The sequence below is a fragment of the Musa acuminata genome, chromosome BXJ3-7 (genome assembly GCF_036884655.1).
Source record: "Musa acuminata AAA Group cultivar baxijiao chromosome BXJ3-7, Cavendish_Baxijiao_AAA, whole genome shotgun sequence".
Lineage (NCBI taxonomy): Eukaryota > Viridiplantae > Streptophyta > Magnoliopsida > Zingiberales > Musaceae > Musa > Musa acuminata.
Genome location: NC_088355.1, coordinates 8,117,374 through 8,136,169, shown reverse-complemented (window position 1 = coordinate 8,136,169; position 18,796 = coordinate 8,117,374). Strand labels below are relative to the sequence as shown.

At 42.7% G+C, this 18,796-nt stretch overlaps 4 protein-coding genes across 11 annotated transcripts; 2 read left to right on the top strand and 2 right to left on the bottom strand.

The window, feature by feature from the left end:
• Positions 1-66: 66 nt before the first annotated feature.
• LOC103991373 (homeobox-DDT domain protein RLT2) lies at positions 67-6,830 on the bottom strand. Of its 2 annotated transcripts, none has more exons than XM_009410809.3 (5): positions 6,305-6,830; positions 5,743-6,222; positions 2,238-2,314; positions 1,732-2,019; positions 67-881 (listed from the first exon to the last, which is right to left on the bottom strand). In XM_009410809.3, exons 1-5 carry the CDS (start codon positions 6,414-6,416, stop codon positions 393-395), a joined length of 1,446 nt encoding a protein of 481 aa, XP_009409084.2. In that variant the 5' UTR covers positions 6,417-6,830; the 3' UTR covers positions 67-392. The 2 variants fall into 2 exon arrangements, with proteins under 2 accessions (XP_009409084.2, XP_009409085.2); XM_009410810.3 differs by having other exon boundaries at positions 2,238-2,305.
• A 1,090-nt stretch (positions 6,831-7,920) lies between these two features.
• On the top strand, positions 7,921-14,276 carry LOC135583107 (auxin response factor 15-like). Of its 6 annotated transcripts, none has more exons than XR_010498166.1 (12): positions 7,921-8,936; positions 9,022-9,078; positions 9,401-9,583; positions 9,712-9,796; positions 10,633-10,723; positions 10,802-10,957; positions 11,620-11,739; positions 11,818-11,893; positions 12,658-12,820; positions 12,911-13,609; positions 13,678-13,790; positions 13,915-14,276. XR_010498166.1 is itself a non-coding variant. In XM_065159878.1 (12 exons), exons 1-11 carry the CDS (start codon positions 8,646-8,648, stop codon positions 13,739-13,741), a joined length of 1,989 nt encoding a protein of 662 aa, XP_065015950.1. In that variant the 5' UTR covers positions 7,922-8,645; the 3' UTR covers positions 13,742-13,790; positions 13,915-14,271. The 6 variants fall into 6 exon arrangements, 4 of the variants coding, with proteins under 4 accessions (XP_065015951.1, XP_065015948.1, XP_065015950.1 ...); XM_065159878.1 differs by having other exon boundaries at positions 7,922-8,936; positions 13,674-13,790; positions 13,915-14,271; XR_010498165.1 differs by having other exon boundaries at positions 7,923-8,936; positions 13,674-13,816; positions 13,915-14,272.
• A 113-nt stretch (positions 14,277-14,389) lies between these two features.
• On the bottom strand, positions 14,390-15,106 carry LOC103991371 (monothiol glutaredoxin-S3-like). Its single transcript, XM_009410807.2, has one exon. The coding sequence runs from the start codon at positions 15,005-15,007 to the stop codon at positions 14,567-14,569; it is 441 nt and encodes a 146-aa protein (XP_009409082.1). The 5' UTR covers positions 15,008-15,106; the 3' UTR covers positions 14,390-14,566.
• Positions 15,107-16,142: 1,036 nt separating this feature from the next.
• Positions 16,143-18,725, top strand: LOC135643192 (transcription factor VOZ1-like). 2 transcript variants are annotated; one of them, XM_065159881.1, is made up of 4 exons: positions 16,143-16,733; positions 16,843-17,034; positions 17,123-17,645; positions 17,721-18,725. In XM_065159881.1, the coding sequence occupies exons 1-4, from the start codon at positions 16,482-16,484 to the stop codon at positions 18,275-18,277; spliced, it is 1,524 nt and encodes a 507-aa protein (XP_065015953.1). In that variant the 5' UTR covers positions 16,143-16,481; the 3' UTR covers positions 18,278-18,725. The 2 variants fall into 2 exon arrangements, with proteins under 2 accessions (XP_065015953.1, XP_065015954.1); XM_065159882.1 differs by having other exon boundaries at positions 16,144-16,733; positions 16,846-17,034.
• Positions 18,726-18,796: the final 71 nt, after the last annotated feature.

Below are 18,796 nucleotides of genomic sequence, written 5' to 3'. Positions count from 1 at the left end.
GCTTCTTCTTTTGTTGAATGCGTTACAGTGTTCATGTTTGGAGAAGCAGTAAATATAAATAGTGGATTGAAAGAAATCAAACAATGAAATTCTAATGTTAAACAAGTCATCTGTTTCATCACACGCAAAATCTCGAAACAATGAAGAGTGATATCAGAAACAGCATCATAAAGTTCAAAGAACAGTAATCATGCCAATGTATTATTACACTAGTGTTACAGTATATGCCTCCATGTAGCAAATGGGGTGAAGCATCTTTCAATCTCATTGTTCTCTGCATCCTTGTCTCTGTTCTCCTCTTCATCATCCTTGTAAACCCTGTCTGCCATCTCCTCATCATTCCCATGTCTTTCTTTCTGCCCATTCTGATGCATTCCTCTTCATCATCAGCATCAATTTACTTCCATGGATTTGCTATCTGTACAATCTTTCTCAACATCAACATTAACTACTTCCATGGGTTTGCCGTCCACACGGCCACCAACATTTTTAGAAGCCTCATCACATCCACTACTCAAAGTTGAATTAGTTCCACTTGACATAGATGGGGTAGTGCCAGTATAATCCATAATATAAACAACCTGGCCTTCTTTTTCACTCCACTTAGCGACCAGAGGCCTGCGACTATGATCAACATTGTTAAAATAGCCTGTTTGTCGCGCATCTACTGATGTAGTTTCTGATCTCTCCTGGGACATCACAAGATACTTGTAACAATCATAACAATGGTGGAGCACACATGACTTGTCTTTTTTTCTCAGGTTTTGAATGGTTGGGTAACAGTTCTTTTGGTTTACTTCCTCTAATGTTGCCGCAGCAGGAGTTCTTGCATGATCAAGGTGCTGGTTTTCATTGACACCATATGATCCTGATGGATGTACCTGCATAGGGATAATGATGAGATCTCCCTACCAAGGTCCAATATCTAGATGGAAATTATTTATCACTGCGATAACAATTCTCCGATGCAACCACCAGAAAGTACAAATAAAGAGGCTCCACTAAACTATACATAACTAGTTTAAGATGTCATGAGAGATTAATAAGTCGTGTTCAGAGCACTGGAAGTAGACTACAGAAAAAAATTAGCAGTTTTTTTTCTTGGTTTTATAAAAATTAGCAGTTGATGATGAACCTGAAGCACTGCAAGTAAACTTAAGAAGACAGCTATCCGCTGATGATAGCAAGATTTTTATCATTGTGCATATCCTGATGCCCTTTTGAATGTTCGATTTTGTGCTTAACTTTGACCGATTGATCCATATTTTACATGCAACATTAGATACCAAAGATTAGGTTTGTATCAAAGTTCAAGAATAAACTTAGGGTACTCAATTCACAGTCCTTCCCCTTTCTAATCAAAAAGCTTTGTGAGGAACATATGAGATCAAGATGACTATTAGAGAATCAAATACAAGGATTAATTCACCCTTTTTGTGTGTGCATCATGATCCATTCCAATCAGTACCCATTAACTGCTCTGTAATCATGGGACCATGAGATTGATTTTGCAGTTAAAGTAATCAAAGGCAAAGTAAATATTTAATTAAGAACTAAAACAATCCTTTTTAAATTTTAATATATCTTATAGGTAACTTCTTCCTTAACCATTTTATAATATTGCATTCCTTGGCTAACCTTTCTTCTAAAATAAATGCTGCTGAAGTAACCACTACATTAGGGGCAATGTATCAAAACATTCGGTAAAATTATTCACAAAAATCTAGATACCTGTGTTTTCTCTGTTTTATAATAACTGTCATCTTGAAAAACCACCTTACTAGATGAAGGAAACAGATTTGCCTGTTCCGCATCTGGAGTAACAGCATGACAATCATCAGACACATTATGTGAAGTATTAACTGAAGACTTCGGAACACCAGTCTGGTTGACATCTTCACACTTCTGCAGCCAGCTTGGTTGAATCGGAAAAAACTGGAATTCATGCACTGCCTTTGGAGCCTCAGCTTCAAGTGCATGAACATCACCATACTCCAACCTAAGCATGAATGCTGGTTCCTGCAAAATCCAACTCACTGATGAGAAGAAGCAATTTGTTAATGGACAAAAAAACCCTTGGAAAAGGTAGGATTTAAATGCCTTTATAAACTAAACTTTTTTTTAATGCTAACAAGACAGGTTGGAAGCTACAGTAAGGTGCTTCAAGTGTGCCAAAATATCATCATATTTAAGGAGCCAAAAGAACATTAGTATGACCGAGCTTAGAGAAAGAAGACCTTCACTGACTCCAACTTTGGTTGCTCAATTTCTTTGCCATCATAAGGATGTGAAGCTCGCTTTTGTTCTGCATTTACTATCAAAACGATCAATATTTAGCAGCAAATCTCCATGAACAAATAAATCAAGAAAAGCTCAGACTCTACATCAAGTTGATCAAGGTAATAAATATAAAATTAATTGCCTATCTTCATATAGTAGTTGAAGGAAAATCAATCATGGTTATTTATGCAATAACATAACAATTCCAATTTCAAATATCATATTTTCCTTAAGTGCCCACATTAATATTTTTTTCCCTTAAATCATAAAAAAGTTACCAAGCTGTTTACCAGCCCAAATTTTCATTGGAGCAGCCAAATCACACAGCCATATCATCTGAACACCTGATGTTCAGATATGCTGTTGGAATAGCTAATAACATGGTTGTTTGCAAGGATTGCAGACTAGTGCATCGATACATCAAAGAAAGCTCCATCATGAACAATCATAATATATGTAACTGTAGTTGCCAAAACAGCAAAGACATGGAAGTCCAAAAATTTCAGGTGCAAAAATTTCCCAAAAATCACAAACTGTATGCATGGAAGGAAGAATAAAAATGCTTTTATACCTATCTGTACTGGTTTCAAGCAAAACATGCAAAACCAACAAGACCATTTCTGAATCTTATCCTTTGTTTTGGCTCAAAATCCAGCCAAAACTTCAAACATGGGATCCCTTACCCCACCCTACCTAGTTTACTCAGTTCTTAATCCAGATCTGGAATCTTGATAAGTTTTTCATCAGGACTAGCTTTTGTTAAGATTTCACCTCAGAAAATGCACCTTAAAATTCAGAATGCCCACAAGTCAGCCACTAGCCAAAACTATCTGTCTAGCCTCCCCACTTGTCTTTCCAAATTAGGTTCTCTCTGCTGTGCCTTCTGTGGTTATTATTCTGCCTTGCAACCACAATCTATGTTCCCCATACAAATCACTATACTTTTGCATCATGTATTATTCTGGTACACGACTCCAAAATTCCATAGCTTCAAATTCAAAATTATCACTGTCTTTCAGTTTTATAGCAATGGAGAAACTATACAAATAAAAAAAGACATTTTTTGGCTCTAAGATCCATTCATGAAAGGCTCACAACAAAGTACTCACTAAGCATAAGAAAGAAAATATGAATCCATAAATTTCAAGTCATTTGCCTCAATTATTTTTGGATCAGTTTTATGCATAACAAATTAACTTAGTAAAGAGAAAATTGTCTCACACAATATTATAAGTGAATTAAGTAGCTAGAATGTACCACAACACACTGTAATGAACCAATTAACGCTACTCCCACATACCATGAGTCAATCTGAGTGCCATAGCCTATATCTAACAGTGACACCCATACCACAACCTATAACATCTCTAGTCTGACCACTTCTGAAAAGCTTTTAAATTTTAATTCGTATTTTGTTCAAATGAACTGGAGATTCCAAGCATTTTGTTTGCTGGTTGGAAAATGAAATAGGGGTGCAGAACTTTAGGTCAAGTCATGATATGTTAAAATTTAATCATTAACTGATTTATATGATTTTGACTTTTTCGAACTTACAAGAACAGTTCTCATAGATTTCTCCAATCACCACGGAATAGATATTTTTCTTATATTTGACTTCATATTTTAGTGCTCTTTGTCAAGGTATAACAATAACTCATAAGTACTTACCACAATGGACTGCACTCGATTTTCTACTATTAGCAACATAATTTTCATTAAAGTTGAATAGAGATATGATATATTATGTTAATTTTTTTTAGGACAATCTCCAAATAAAAATAGAATCATGAAATTCTTCTGCATGGCATCATATCATTTTAATATGTTTTCCTTAATCTTAATGCTTCTTAGAGGCTTTTAACTTTCAAAATATATTATGCAACTACTTTAGTGTATATCATCCATCAATCATCCTATATGACACATATGTAGTTAATATCAAATTTGTATCTGTTTCCAACTAAGCAAGCCTAGTAAATGCAAATCCACATCTGATCATATCAACTGGCACTATCTATAACTGTAACTAATAATTTATTATCTATAACTGGCACAGTTTATCATATCATATCTCTTGTAGTTTGAGAACACTAAGGCAACATGTGGACTAGGGATGGTTAATGTACATCGCCTTACCCACTTTAGCTATTATTTTTCATTAGTCCACTAAATTGGTCCTTCTGTTACATTAGTCAGGAGGATCTCACTAATAATTGGATTACACTAGTTATGAGAGCATCATGTGGAACTGCAAGGAAATGACAATGAATATGGAAAATAAAGTCCCATTAATAATTGGATTTGCGTGATCACACTATTGTTATTGACTAGATCAAGGTTTTGAATAATGTTCCGATGCTGTTATCGGCCATGGGCCAAACTGGTACATTACTGAAATATCAAATGATATACCGACTTGTATCATCGGATATCACAAAAAAAATTTATAAATAGTATAGATGAAGGGTAATGAACTGCATGCATTGTTATTGGTACACATCGATCAATACATATTCATTAGATTGATAAATTAATCATAAGCTTGATTTACTTTGGATTGACCCATGAAAATTTGTTGCCAACACGTTGAAAGAAGCAGTATGCATAAACAATGTGCATGCCAATGTGCAACTTATTTGCATGTTGAAATTTGGTAATAACAACTTTTGTAGATATTAACTAGCATACTATGTGAAACTTATGTGTCTTAATGTTGGATGACATGTCCCAATTTCCTCTATCAAGCCCACAATTAACATCTTATGTAATGTTTCATATTTATTTTCTTCAACTTATGAACAGTTTCAAGTTAGATATAACACATGCTCATGCTCCTTAAGCCATACTATGGTAACAATTGATCAATTTGTTTGACATAATAGCATAAGACAGTCTCCCAAGTTAGTAACAGTGTCATTACAGTTACTGTATTCTAGATTATGCTTTTGGGCCACCATTTAAATATGTTTATTAAAGTAACCAATAAACCAGTTCCAATAAGAATATCAAGCTGTCTTATCTGAAATGCATAGCTTCATGAAAGTACATAACAAAATCCAGTAGGAACATTTAGATGTCAAACCAAACATCAAGATTTTACAAATAAATTGTCTCTAGTATCATATTTTTTAAATATCTCATTGTGCGAAAGATTAAAAAAAGTGCATTATGCACCACACAAAATGCGATAACAGAACCTAAGCAAAATGCGGCTTCATACAAACTCTTATTGCATTGTCATACCAGCATCATGGTTAATGGTGCTATGTTAGCATTTTTCAACATCTACAATCTCTCATTATATCAACAGAAAATTATTACCATGAATAATCAGACAATTCAGAAGAGTTCTTTTTATAACCATGGATTATCACCACATGATAGATTGTGTAAGTTGTTTCTATATGCATCTAATAAAGAGGAAATTCATTTTTCTCAATAGAATGGTAAGAATTATAATACCTAAAGCGAACCCAAAAGCTCCAGGAGGCAAAGCATCAAACTCAGTACCGAGGATCGGCCCATCAGCTCTTAAAGGATGCCCAAGCTTATTCTCAACATGTGTGATCATCCATTGTAACTCTTGGGACACTGGCAACAACTGTGACTGTGTCGCCAGTGGCACACATGGCAGGATCGGAACCAATCCAGGATTCACTGTGTACTGTCCTGCAGGCCTCATCATCGGCAAGGTCTCCGCTGAGTATACCGAGCCATTCGGTGCTGGCCCTGCTCTTGCAACTGTAACAGGTGACATGCTTGAGGTCCTGTCTGGATTGAATTCCCATAGGGGTCCATGGGGATCTCTCCTGGGTGTGTTCGTCCGGGGTCCATGCTTGTCCAAGAACCTCCGGTTCCCAAACCAGTACTGGACTTGCGTGTACTCCAGCCCGGTCCTTCTAGCCAAATCCTCCTTCATCAATGCGGATGGATTCGACTCCACTACACGAATCCAGCCAAGAGATGATCAAAGTGTTCAAGAAACACACACCAAAAGATCAATTTTTTGAAAGACGTAACGAACCTGCATAAGCTTCCTCGAGGATCTGGACCTGAGATGGACTCTTCATTTGCCTCTTCACCGTCGATCCGACAGCAGGAGGCCTCTTAACGTTGCTCCCCTCTCCATGCTCCATCTCTTACCGTTGCGCGGCGATCAACGGAGCAAAAAGGTGAGGCCTTTCTGGGTGGAAAAGGGGCAAGGACAGACGGAGAGCAGCGGCAGCGGCCTTCCTTCGGCGAGATTCATGCACGCACAACACGAGGAAAGGATGGAAGGAAGCGGGCAGGGGTTTGGGCTGCGGAAGCCAAGCAAAGGTGAAGAAGGGGGCGAACGAGGAGGTGCGCGTCATAATTAGCTGGGGTACGGGGACGATAACAACAAAGATAAGCACGACGACGAGTGGCACGAGAGGGGAAGTCGGCGAAGAAGGTAATTAATGCAGTGGAAGGAGGAGGAGGAGCGCATGGATTGGATCGAAGAGCAAAAGGAAGGCTTTTCGAATGGGGTTTTGGAGGTAATGGGAGAAACAAGAACGGAGGTCGGCAGAGGGAGAGAGAGAGAGAAAGGGGAGGGTGTTTCAGTTTAATTGGGAAAGAGAGGGGTAATTTAGGAAGAAGATTTGATTTCTTTTTATGGATAAGAATTAAATGTTGGCTTCAGATTTATTGTAGTATGACATTTGGAATCACCATAAAAATTATTATGACTTTTAATTTATTTCCTTATGATGCACATCAAAAGTAATCTGCTTATGTATGTTATTGTAGAACATTGAGTGCATTACTGGGAAATTAATATTTCCATATCAACATCAAGACTTTTACTGGTTGTGTTATGTAAGACATTGCAACATCAACCATCCATCCTATTTGGGACTGCCTTTTGCTTTGGAAGAGGGAGTTGGGTTGAGTTGAAGCATGTTACCTACCATATGGTGATCTAACCACACTTAAAATACTCATCTTGAGTCATCATCTAATTTATTTAAGAAAATAAGCAAATGATATCAACCACACCTAAAATACACATCCATCCAGGTTAAGATTTTAATGCTTGATAACACATAGATGATGACTATTGACACCTTAGTTCTATGTGGTTGACATGTCATCAAAGGTGCAAAGTTGACTTAATCAACTATTATCTCATATCTTTTTGGACAAAAATAATTATAACTTCTAGAAATTTATAAAAAATTCTTTTTATAAATATTTGTTTAAAAATTTTCTTTTATGGGAATAAAATAAATTTATTTTAATAGAATATATATATAGTAGAGACCAATTCCCTTAAGATGTCACAAGGTCACTCCTACGCTACGAAGGAACACGAAGACGAGCGTTTAGGAGTTGGGAGGCCGCCGGCAACGGCTCCCGCGTCTTGTCGTCTGATCCTGCCCCAGTGCGTTCCAGCATCAGACAGCCGCTGATTCCCTCTTCAATCCATGAGGAGAACCACAGATCGATTGTAAACCCACCACCAGCAGCAACAGCGACCCACCAGCCAGGGTGTTAGGGGATAAGGTAACATTCCGTCAAACACGTTACACGCGTACGCTCTTTTCGTCTCTTCTGTTCTCCTCTCGCTACTAATCTTCTGCTTTTTTAGCTCAAAATGATAAAGCAAAGTTCCATCAAACACATTAGACGCGTGCCTCTTCGCTTCCCTCGGTTTCTTCTTCTCGCTGCTAATCTGCAGCTTTTGCGGCTAAAAATCATAATGTAACATTCCGTCGAACAGATGACACGCGGACACTTCTTTTCTCCTGTTCGCTCTGTTAAACATGCAACTTTTACAGCTCGAAACCACAGCCCAATCCGCTTTTTCCACCATGTCACTGGTGGCAGCAGGAACGACGGCAACAGAACAAAACACAAACTACGTAGACAAGGGGAGATAGGCAGCAGCTTGCAGCAGGATTGAAGGGGGGCAATGGAGCAGAGGTTCCGGGGCAGCTCTGCGTCTGTAGCAGGCCGCTTTTGACCTCTGCTTTTGGCAAAGCTGATGTTTTTATAGGAAGAGAGTGATAGAGGAAGAGAGACATAAAAGAACGCCACAGACCAAGAAGTAGACGACGACACGATGAGTAAAGGCTCCGTCTGCTTTCTGGCAAAGCTGATGTGTTTATAGGAAGAGGGAGACAGACGAAGAGGCATAAAACAACGCCACGGACCAAGAAGAAGACGACGACACGAGGGGCAAAGGCTCCCTGAACGCTGCTTTGCTGCCTCCACAGTCGCAGCAGCTGCCTCTTGCTTTAATCCTTTCTTCCTTTCATTTTTATGCCCCGCCGCTTCCACCTTCGGCTTCCCGTCCCTTTCTTGCGTCTCTCGCCTCCTGGTGCGTTTGGTCGGAAAAGATCATGGAGATCGATCTGAACATCATCGAGGAAGAGGAGGAGGAGGAGGAGGAGGAAGAAGAGAGGAAGGTGGCTGCGGCCGCTTGTTGTGGTGGAAGGGGGTCGGTGTGTATGGAACTGTGGCACGCCTGTGCCGGGCCGCAGATATGGCTGCCTAGGAAGGGAAGCTTAGTGGTCTACTTCCCGCAGGGGCACCTCGAGCAGCTTGGAGCGGCCGGCTGCGGCGGTGGCCTTGTCGCGCCCCGCGATGTGCCTCCCCATGTTCTCTGTAGGGTGTTGGATGTCAAACTTCGAGTCCGTTCCTTGACCGTCCTATTTCTTGGCTCTCTTTCTCCAGAACCGAAAAAAGAACAACTTTTTTATTCAGTAGCTTTTGCAGGCGGAGGAGGAGACGGATGAGGTTTATGCTCAACTCTATCTGGTTGCCGAGAACAAGGTTAGGGTTCTTATGATGCGGAAATGAATCTCCTTCCATCTTATGGAAGTTCATGTCTTCCTGTCTATTGAGCTCTGTGTCTCATGGTCTAATTCTAATCTCGTAATCCCTTCCGAAGAAAAAAGATTAAACTTTTGGTATAATGAACATTAGCATCTGTTTTCTTTCCAAGATATGATCACATTTTCTGTCATGTTGATGTATATTGGTAGTAGGATCTTTTATGTCTGGATGCATCAGGTGTCCGACCCCAAAGTGTACAAGGTTTTTTGTATATTTTCATGATATATTCTCTTTACAAGTATGGGACTTTCTGACTCAGGAATTGGAGCAACAGCTGCAAGATGACGAGGCTGGAGAAAAAAGGCAAGTGGAGGAGAGTGATGATTTGAGCAAGGCCTTTACCACGCACATGTTTTGTAAGACCCTGACTGCTTCCGACACAAGCAGCCATGGAGGCTTCTCTATCCCTCGCCGAGCTGCTGAGGACTGTTTCCCTCCCCTGGTAAGTGCGCGAGATTCTTGCCATCAAATCAGTATGTGAAAGATACGACCTACTGTGGAAATTGGTACTAACAACCATCTTCTAGCTGTCTGTTTCATATGGGTGTGACTACCATATTTTTGGCCTAGGATTATAAGCAGCCAAGGCCATCACAAGAGCTTGCTGCTAAGGACTTGCATGGCACTGAATGGAGATTCCGACATATCTACAGGGGTATGTTGATGAAATACATTTAAGTTACTATCTATTGCTAGAAAATTGAGCTAATGCCAATATGTACCACTTTGTAAATTCTCAAAACTAAAAATGAAGATATCCAAAGTACAAGATATCTCTCTTTTAAGAGCTTCAATTGAATGACTTGAAATCCAAACTGTCCCTTCTTAATTAATTTAAGTTTTAACAGTGAACATTTTCGATCTAATTAGCACACATGAGCGGTGATATTGGTTCTTTGAACCGACTGATCAAGATTCAAGTTATTAAAACAATCTCTATGTTTTTTCGAAGAGTAAGGTTGCATATTTGGACCCTCCTTGGATCCTGCATTGGCAAGGGTTGTGCAAGCTAATCAATTATTTGGTAGTTAATTGTATTTTTTTCAGTGGCTATATTTTTCATTTTTATACTTTAAAGTGCAACCTTAAGTGTAGTCTCTTTTGTTACATGTGGTTTATGTTTGACCTGCAATATATATGTGATCATTTGATATGTTATGATGTTAAGTGTTAACCATTGCGATTCCATCTTAGGTGGTCAGAAATGATTTTTTAGAAAATAGAAGGATTCTTCTATTTTCTAAAAAATCATGTTTATTAGCCTCCTATTTTCTAATAATTGAACTCTTGGAATCTTTCAAAGATCTCCCTTTGATTATTCAAGTATCCTCAGAATGAAATGTGATCTTTACATCCTTATTCAATTCCATTTGTTGCTTTTGTAATCATTTCTTTCTTGTCTCATATGTCCGGTTTCATCTCAATGGATGAGTGTGAGATTCTATATATAGTTAGATATACCTGAGAAATTAATTTCTGCATTTTGTCTAGGACAACCTCGTAGGCATTTGCTAACAACAGGATGGACTGCATTTATTAACAAGAAAAAGCTGGTCTCCGGGGATTCTGTGCTCTTTCTCCGGTATGCATATCTGACGTGTGCAGCTGATTAACCTACTTGAAACATTTTCTCCTGCTCATAGTGTTTTCTTCAATTTAGGGGCAATGATGGGGAGCTTAGGTTGGGTATACGGAGGTCTGATCAACTGACGAGAGTCATTCATTCTCCTTTTAATAAAAAAAATCTTGGCATACTCACTGATCTAGCCAATGCTGTGTCTGCAAGAATGGTATTCTGCATTAATTACAACCCGAGGTATGTTTGTATAGTGATAACATTGAATCTATCTTGGTGCCTTGGGAGTATATGTTTCTTGAGATTGCAGAAGTTGTATTTAAACCACCAATGCTTAGATATGCAGGGTATGAGGTTTTGAAAATAACTCCTACAAGTTAATGTCATTTGACTACCCTCAATCTAGAAATAGACAGTTGACAATATTAATTCAATGAGATCTGTAGTGGCAAAAAGTCTTGCTTGTTTATGTAACATTTTTTGTCAGCTTTTTCCCGAAAGCCTCACTGAATTTATTTAGCTCAATATGTAGGCACTGCTAACTATCAACTTATATAGTTACTTGATTATTGAAAGCATCATATGGTTGGCATGTAGTTGATAAGATGTTAGGTTAGTGAACACCATGGGGATTGAAGACCTCATGATGGAATCACAGTTATTTTTTGAGGAAGATTTTACTTGCCATAGCTTCACTCAGCATGAAACTATGCAAATTTTTTCAGTTAACTGTGCTTGTAATGCTAGTAAACTGTGGATTCTTGGTTATATGTCACTCAATTTGACTCTCAGTAGATGCAATACTAACTTTGACTAGAGTCAGTTAGCATCACGAATTATTAAGGTAATGCGGCTCTCGTGCCATCTCCAGTTAAAGTTGCACTAAGTTGGGAACCTTGCAGGGAAGGCAAATCAGAGTTCATCATTCCCTATTGGAAGTTCACAAAGAGCTTTAATCATTCATTTTCTATTGGAACAAGGTTTAAAATGATAATTGACTGTGAATATGCTGCAGACAGAAGGTCAGAATCAACTTATTTTGGTAGAACATTAGCTCTTGATTGGTCCCTTAAATAAAAGTTGTGGATATGTATTAACAGGTGCACAGGATTGATAACTGGGACTGGTGAGCTGGACCCTCTTAGGTGGCCCGGATCAAAATGGAAATGTCTTTTGGTATGTCATAATATTTATGTTGCTTCGTATATTTTACTGCACCATCTTAGGTGTTACTCCCTTAGATCCTTATTTAGTTTCGGTTCTTAATGGCTAATTGCTAGAACTGACATTGAAGTTAGAGTGTATTTCTGATAAACAAATTAAATGCAACTTTGGAGGGGGAGCGAGATATTGAGCTACTATAAAGGGGTATGACTATACATTTTCCTGAAAAGTAAATGCAGAAAAACTTGCACATTGTTTCAGTGGTGGACATCTCCAGTCATATCATAATCTTCGATGGTGGGTAGGAACAAAATTCTGACAACTGCTCCTTGGATCACGCTAGCAGTTGCCAATGCAGCAATTAGCTGGTGTCATTTTGGCAAAATGAGTATGGACAGTTCAGTTTTGTTCACCTTTTTGGCATCTGACATTCCTTGTTCAAATTAATGAAAGTTTTACGACTGAAATCTTGTAAAGCTTATAGTTATCCATAAGATAGTGCATTATTCCATTATCTGATGGTGTGATACAAATAACACACACAAATTTTAATTAATTTATCTCTTACCTCTGGTTTAGCTTCCTATTTACATCTACTGAACATTTAAACTTACAAAGTTATCTGTTCGAACTTGATGCTAAATGTCTGTGCTCAGCCAGAACTGATTCACCATACAGTGAATCCAGTAAAGCTATTGGTTTTCATAGTACGAATAGAATCAATAATTATGCCAGCAAACAATTTCTGTTCTTAATTATTGTGCTTACACTGGCAGGTGAGATGGGATGATGAGGTGGATATAACTAGTGATAACAGGGTATCTCCTTGGGATATCGAGCCAACAGATTCAATTTCACTGTCATATGTTCCACCAACAACTGGTCCAAAGAGAACCAAAAAATTTCATCCTTGGGACCATCTGGATCATCCAATTCCAAGTAAGTTCTTAGTTGTATACTGGGATTTCATTTCTCTGTCGAGGAACTCTTCTTTTCGTCATATAGTAATCTCCCTTGCCTCCACCGCAGATGGAGTTGCATATCCTGACTTGGGGGAATCTGCAAGGTTCCTCGAGGTCTTGCAAGGTCAAGAAGTTATGGGTTCGAGAACCCTTTATGAGGGTGTTGACATATCAAACACCGATATTAGAAACAATGTTGGAATTCCAGTTGGTCATTTTAACTTCCCCGACAAGGGATTTGGAGAATCTGTACCACTCGGCAAGGTCTTGCAAGGTCAAGAATTATATCCAACGGTGCCCACATTTCAAAGTACTCCGATGAATGCTTTGCCAGAAAGCGGTGCTAGGCTCTTAAGTCGCTTGCTCGGCATAGGAAGCAGTTGGCCAAGATCATTTCAGGATTCCAGCTTCCTTGGGAAATCGACTCCTACTTCTGTTCCAATGTTTCCGCAAGAAAGTGCACAGTTTTCACACCCTGGTGCAGTTTCCACCACAGATGAGCATGACAAGAGCTCGTTTGGCACAGAGAAACAAATGCCTTGTGTTCCCTGTAACATGGTAGATGAGTTTGCTAAGGGACATTATAGTTCAGCAGATCCAAAGAATGATGAGAATGCTCTTCCTCATGGTATCAAAAGCTGTAGGCTTTTTGGATTCAGTCTGACCGAGACGATCCCAGCAGCAAATATAAGTGCAGGTTCGGTGACCGACATGCATTATGAAGAATCGGAATCGCCGTTCGGGTCTCGGAAGCCAAGCTCTACAGGTGAGCCCTGTTGCCTCTTCTCTGAATTCTTTCTGCGAGATGAATCATGTTATGAGTCATGCAGCCAGGGCTGTTGATCACCTGAAGCTGGGGCCTCGTGATGATCTGATGCTTCAACTGGGAGCTGTTTGACATGGAGGGCGGAGACTGGACATGGTGGAGCATCTCTCATCACTTAGTGGTTGGTCAACTGCGCTCTGTACAACTGTAATAACTACATTAAACTTCTGCCTTGTCAAATTCCACAACATTGCCTCATGGCATTTTTGATATGTAATACCATTAAGGTGGTGGAAATTTCACAGGATGATCAAATCTGATCCCTCCAAGACGATGACTCGAGCCACGACTTTAGTCCCCATAAGCAGAGTTCTCCATGACTGAAGTCATGACTCGAGTAGGGGCTCGTCGCAGCCATCGAAGGTATTTGATTCTCATGGCACTTTTAACTGTAAGCGTGAATCATGCTTCATTCTATTCTTAATCTTATCTCTCACATAACATATTCCTAGACGTTGACTCAACTCACACGTCAATCCCGATGGTTGCCGTGTGTTATTCACCGTTGGTTGATGACCACCACGAGTTGACTTTAAGACGAGTTATGCTTCTTTCTTTTGGAGTAATCGGGTTCTCGCCATTGCCCAAAAGTAAAAGCAAAATATGAGTTCACGTGTTGCTTCTCCATTAGCTGCTCCATGGGGTCCGCTAGCTCCATTATTTTTCCCCCTTTGATAAGATAAAGCTAGGAAAATAATACGTATATTGGAGACAAAGATCTGAACAAAACTGATGTCAGACAAGTAATTAATTGCACGAGCGTCGTCCACAAAGCTACAGGCTTACATGTGGCGGAAGCACACCCAGTTCTCTTCCTCTCGATGTCACAGATTACATCATGGACATCACGGAATTGATTACAAGCGAGAAGAAAAGGAAAACGTCAGCCACATCCGTTCATAGCCACAAGGCTCCGGCTTGCTTCAGGATGGGCACCAGCTCGCCGGCGATGTGGACCGCCATCAGCCGGTCCAGCCCCCCGACCAGCCTCCCCCCCACGAAAACCGCCGGCAACCCCGCCCCCGAGGCCTTCGCCTGAGGGAGGCCGCTGTCCCCGGCGCCCGCCTCTTGCAGGCCGGCCATGAGGGCCGCCTCGTCGGCGTCCTCGCCCACCTCGCACACCACGGGGTTCACGCCCTGCCCCAGCAGCAGCTTCCGGACCACGTGCACCATGCAGCAGCCTCGCCGGCCCACCACCACCACCGGGTTCTCCTCCACCGCCCTCTTGATCTCGCCGACGCCCTTGCTGCTCTCTCCAAACTCCGGCGCGTCCGACGACGTTAGGTCCACCTCCGACGGCCACGCCCTCCCGTTACCGTAGGGGATGGCCTGCTGCATCACAACGACCCGCTCAGTTAGGTGAGCGGGAGCGGGAGGGGGTGGGCAGGTGCAGTGGGAGGAGCGTAGGAGCGAGGGGGGGCGTGTGGGGATGTATAATGCGGGGGGTGGTGACGTCGCGCGTGGATCGGAAGCTCACCACTCCGCCATCGACGCGTCGGGTTCTGCTGCGGTCCGCCCGCCTGTCACTGACGTGGACCGAGCAGCCACCATCTGCTGACGCGAGTTGCGGGTCTTCGGGATCCGCTGCGCACGCTGAGGCAGCGTCCGCATACCATACGGTAACCTGTCCGGTTCTGGTTCTCCCGCAGCGTCGTCGCTCTCCGCCAGTGTCCAGCTTAGCTGTCCAGCCCGGACACGGTCCAGGGTTTTCGATGCCAGTTACCCTTCCGTTTGTTCCATGTGTGTCACGGTACCCTGAAACGTGATTGAAACGAAGCATCAAATCCGGGCTTCTCCAAAACTTTGGTCAGACTGACACACCAGTGTACGAGTTGTGGTCACCCTGGCCCACATCAGTTGGGCCGGTGACTCAATTCGCGACAGGAGGTGATGCTTCTAGCGAAGTTGACGAGGACGGTGACGCCACCGTGACAACGAGGTAAGCCACGACAATCCGACGCCATGAAACGCCAACGACATCGTGACAAGGAGAGCAATAATAATTTTAGGCACGTGCAATTCCACTCTCTCCATCAGATCTTTTTTCGCTTCTTATCCATTTTCCGACAATTAAATCACATAATAGTGAATTATCCCAAAAAAAATAAAATTACTCAGAAATAAAATATAGTTAATATAAGAACTTGGGCGTGACACACGTGGAATCGAAAGTGGACAGCACATGGGGAAGTTCCTGCCACATCTGGTATGTACAGGTCAACATAATCCAACGCGGATCCACCAACCGCGCCACCCAACCTTTCCCAACATGGAAACGTGACGGAATGACCGATTACTGGCATGAAGTCACGAATAGCGGCTGAGGCTGACTTTGCCAGACCTGATTTATACGTGTTGAACACTAATCTCTTTAAGATGTGTGCAATCATGATGTTCGATACCGATGGTCGTACACCTGTCGCGAGAAACCTTTTAATTATCCTGTTCGAGCGGAGTGTTTTGAGGAGCAAGTGTCCGTGTGAGGTGTGTTGGGGTGCGACTCCGAGGCGCGTGCGAGGCCATGCATACGCTTTGATGGAGGTGTGGACGAGCAGAGCAGTGCACTGGTTGAGCTGAGCTGAGCTGAGCTTTCGAGGAATATATTCGCCTCTCACCTTTGCTGCGTTACCCCTCGCTTTTTCCAGATTCCTTCCTTCCTCTCTTCCCCATTAACTCTCGGTCCATCAATGGCCGCCTTGTACCTTGTGGAGGAAGAAGAAGACGAAGAAAGAATAGATTTCTTTCTTTGCGCCCAAAGCCCTCTTTCTACGCGTCGGCCGGAAGAATTCGATTCTTCCACCGATCGGAAGAGATGCGGAAAAGGAGCGGCGGAGGTGGAGGCGCGGCGCTGCACCACAACCATCACCGGCGGGCGATGAGGGAGAAAGCCAAGAACCAGGTGGACGACCTCCAGGCGATGTTTGCCGGGCTGCAGTCCGCCCGCAGGGAGGGCCGGGCCGCCGACGCCGCTGTCCTCGAGGAGCAGCTCCACCAGCTGCTCCGCGAGTGGAAGACCGAGCTCAGCGAGCCCTCCCCCGCCGCCTCCGCCTGCTCCTCCTTTCTCGTCTGCGTCCTCCATCGCCCCTCCCTCTATCATTATTCACCTCGTTCGTACTTCTTCTTTTTGTCACGGATAGTGCTGACTCTGAATCTCCTCTCCCTTTGGCTGCAAGAAGGGGCATAGCCGCGGGCCTTCCGATCTGTCCTCTTACATCCGCCGCATGCTGCAACTGAACGAGGAGGAGGAAGACGACGACGCCACGAGCAAGTTGACCGTGCTGCCACCCAAGGATGAGCCGCTCGAGGTGCTCGGCCCGTACCCTGTGGGACTTCAAAGTGGCGCCGCCGCTGCTTTTCTCCGAGAGGTGAGCATCCTTAAGCCCTTGTTTCATCTGTCCTTAGGAAATCGTGTTTGCTCTGAGATCGATTTACGGATTCCGAATCGCTTTGCAGGAATACTTGATGGCCCAAGAGATGCCAGGCTACGGATTTGTAGCCGCCCAGCAATACAAATGCGGTTCTACAGGAGCACAACATGCTGCGTTGCAATGCTTGGAAGGAGCCGACGATCTTCAAATCCAACACTACAATCTGCATCAACAACTACCCCAAAATGTGTTATTTGGCTTTACTGCCGCCGGTTTCGATGCCGGCGATCTGGCACCACCTTTTTGCGAGTTCGTCGCGGCGACATGCCCTCCACCTTCGGCTTTCCTGAGACCCAAGTGTGCGCTCTGGGACTGCCCCAGGCCTGCTCGGGGATCAGAATGGTTCCAAGACTACTGTAGCAGCTTCCATGCCACTCTGGCACTCAACGAAGGTCCTCCTGGTATGTCTCCGGTGCTCCGCCCTGGTGGCATCGACTTGAAGGATGGCCCCCTCTTCGCTGCCCTCATCGCCAAATCGCAAGGGAAGAACGTCGGCATTCCAGAGTGTGAAGGAGCAGCGACCAACAGATCTCCATGGAACGCGCCTGGTATGCATCGACAACAACTGCGTTTGCAGAGCATGCACGAATGACTATGATGCTTCCTCGTGTGTTTGCTTGCAGAGCTCTTTGATCTCTTGGTCCTCAACGGTGAATCGCTCAGAGAATGGCTCTTCTTCGACAAACCTCGAAGGGCATTCGAGAGCGGGAACAGGAAGCAACGATCGTTGCCGGATTACAACGGGCGTGGTTGGCATGAATCGAGGAAGCAGGTGATGAAGGAGTTCGGAGGGCTCAAGAGGTCCTACTACATGGATCCGCAGCCGCTGAGCCATTTCGAGTGGCATCTCTACGAGTACGAGATCAACGACTGCGACGCGTGCGCTTTGTACAGGCTCGAGCTCAAGCTGGTGGATCCGAAGAAGAGCGCCAAAGCGAAGGTGACAATCGATTCGATGGTCGATCTGCAGCAGCAGATGGGGAGGCTTAATGCAGAGAACAAGGCGATGGAAAGCAAGCGATACGCCAAAGGCAGGCCGAGGTTTCACTACAAAGACTCTGCTGAAGCCATGTATTCTGCTTCCGATTTCATTGGCCATATGGAAGATGGTCAGAGTCTGCGTTCGTCTCTGGAACAGGAAGCTGTTGCCGATAAGTTGCATGGCTATTTTGGCACATGACTCGGGAGAATCGACTTCGTAGTTGTGTTCGTTGCCTCACATTGTACAGGCACTGTTGCCGAGGAATACATTGACAGGAAGGAGAAGATGTGCCATGTCTTTGAGCACTTGCAGTGTAGAAGAGACTGTGCAAGTAATTCTGCTACTGAAGCTTCCGAAACAAGCCATCTGTTGTTGGCATGAGAGTGTCACGAAGGAATCAGATGCCTAACATCAAATGGGCAGTGATTTGTTCCATCAAAAAGATACTGTTTTTCTATTGTTTTGGCTGCATTTACAGCTTTGTTAAAGCATGTGCTGTAAAAGTGATTTGGAATGGTGATGTTGGAGATGAACTCAGATTGAATGGGAGCAATTACAACATCAAGCATATCATCAATCTTTTAGCTAAAAAGATTGGGTATTTTCTCTATGTATAAATGGAGTAATATAATGCCCATTGAGGATATCCCTTGACAAATCCATTAAAGATGGTCATATCTCACATGAATCAAATTATGATCTGAAGCATGATATCCC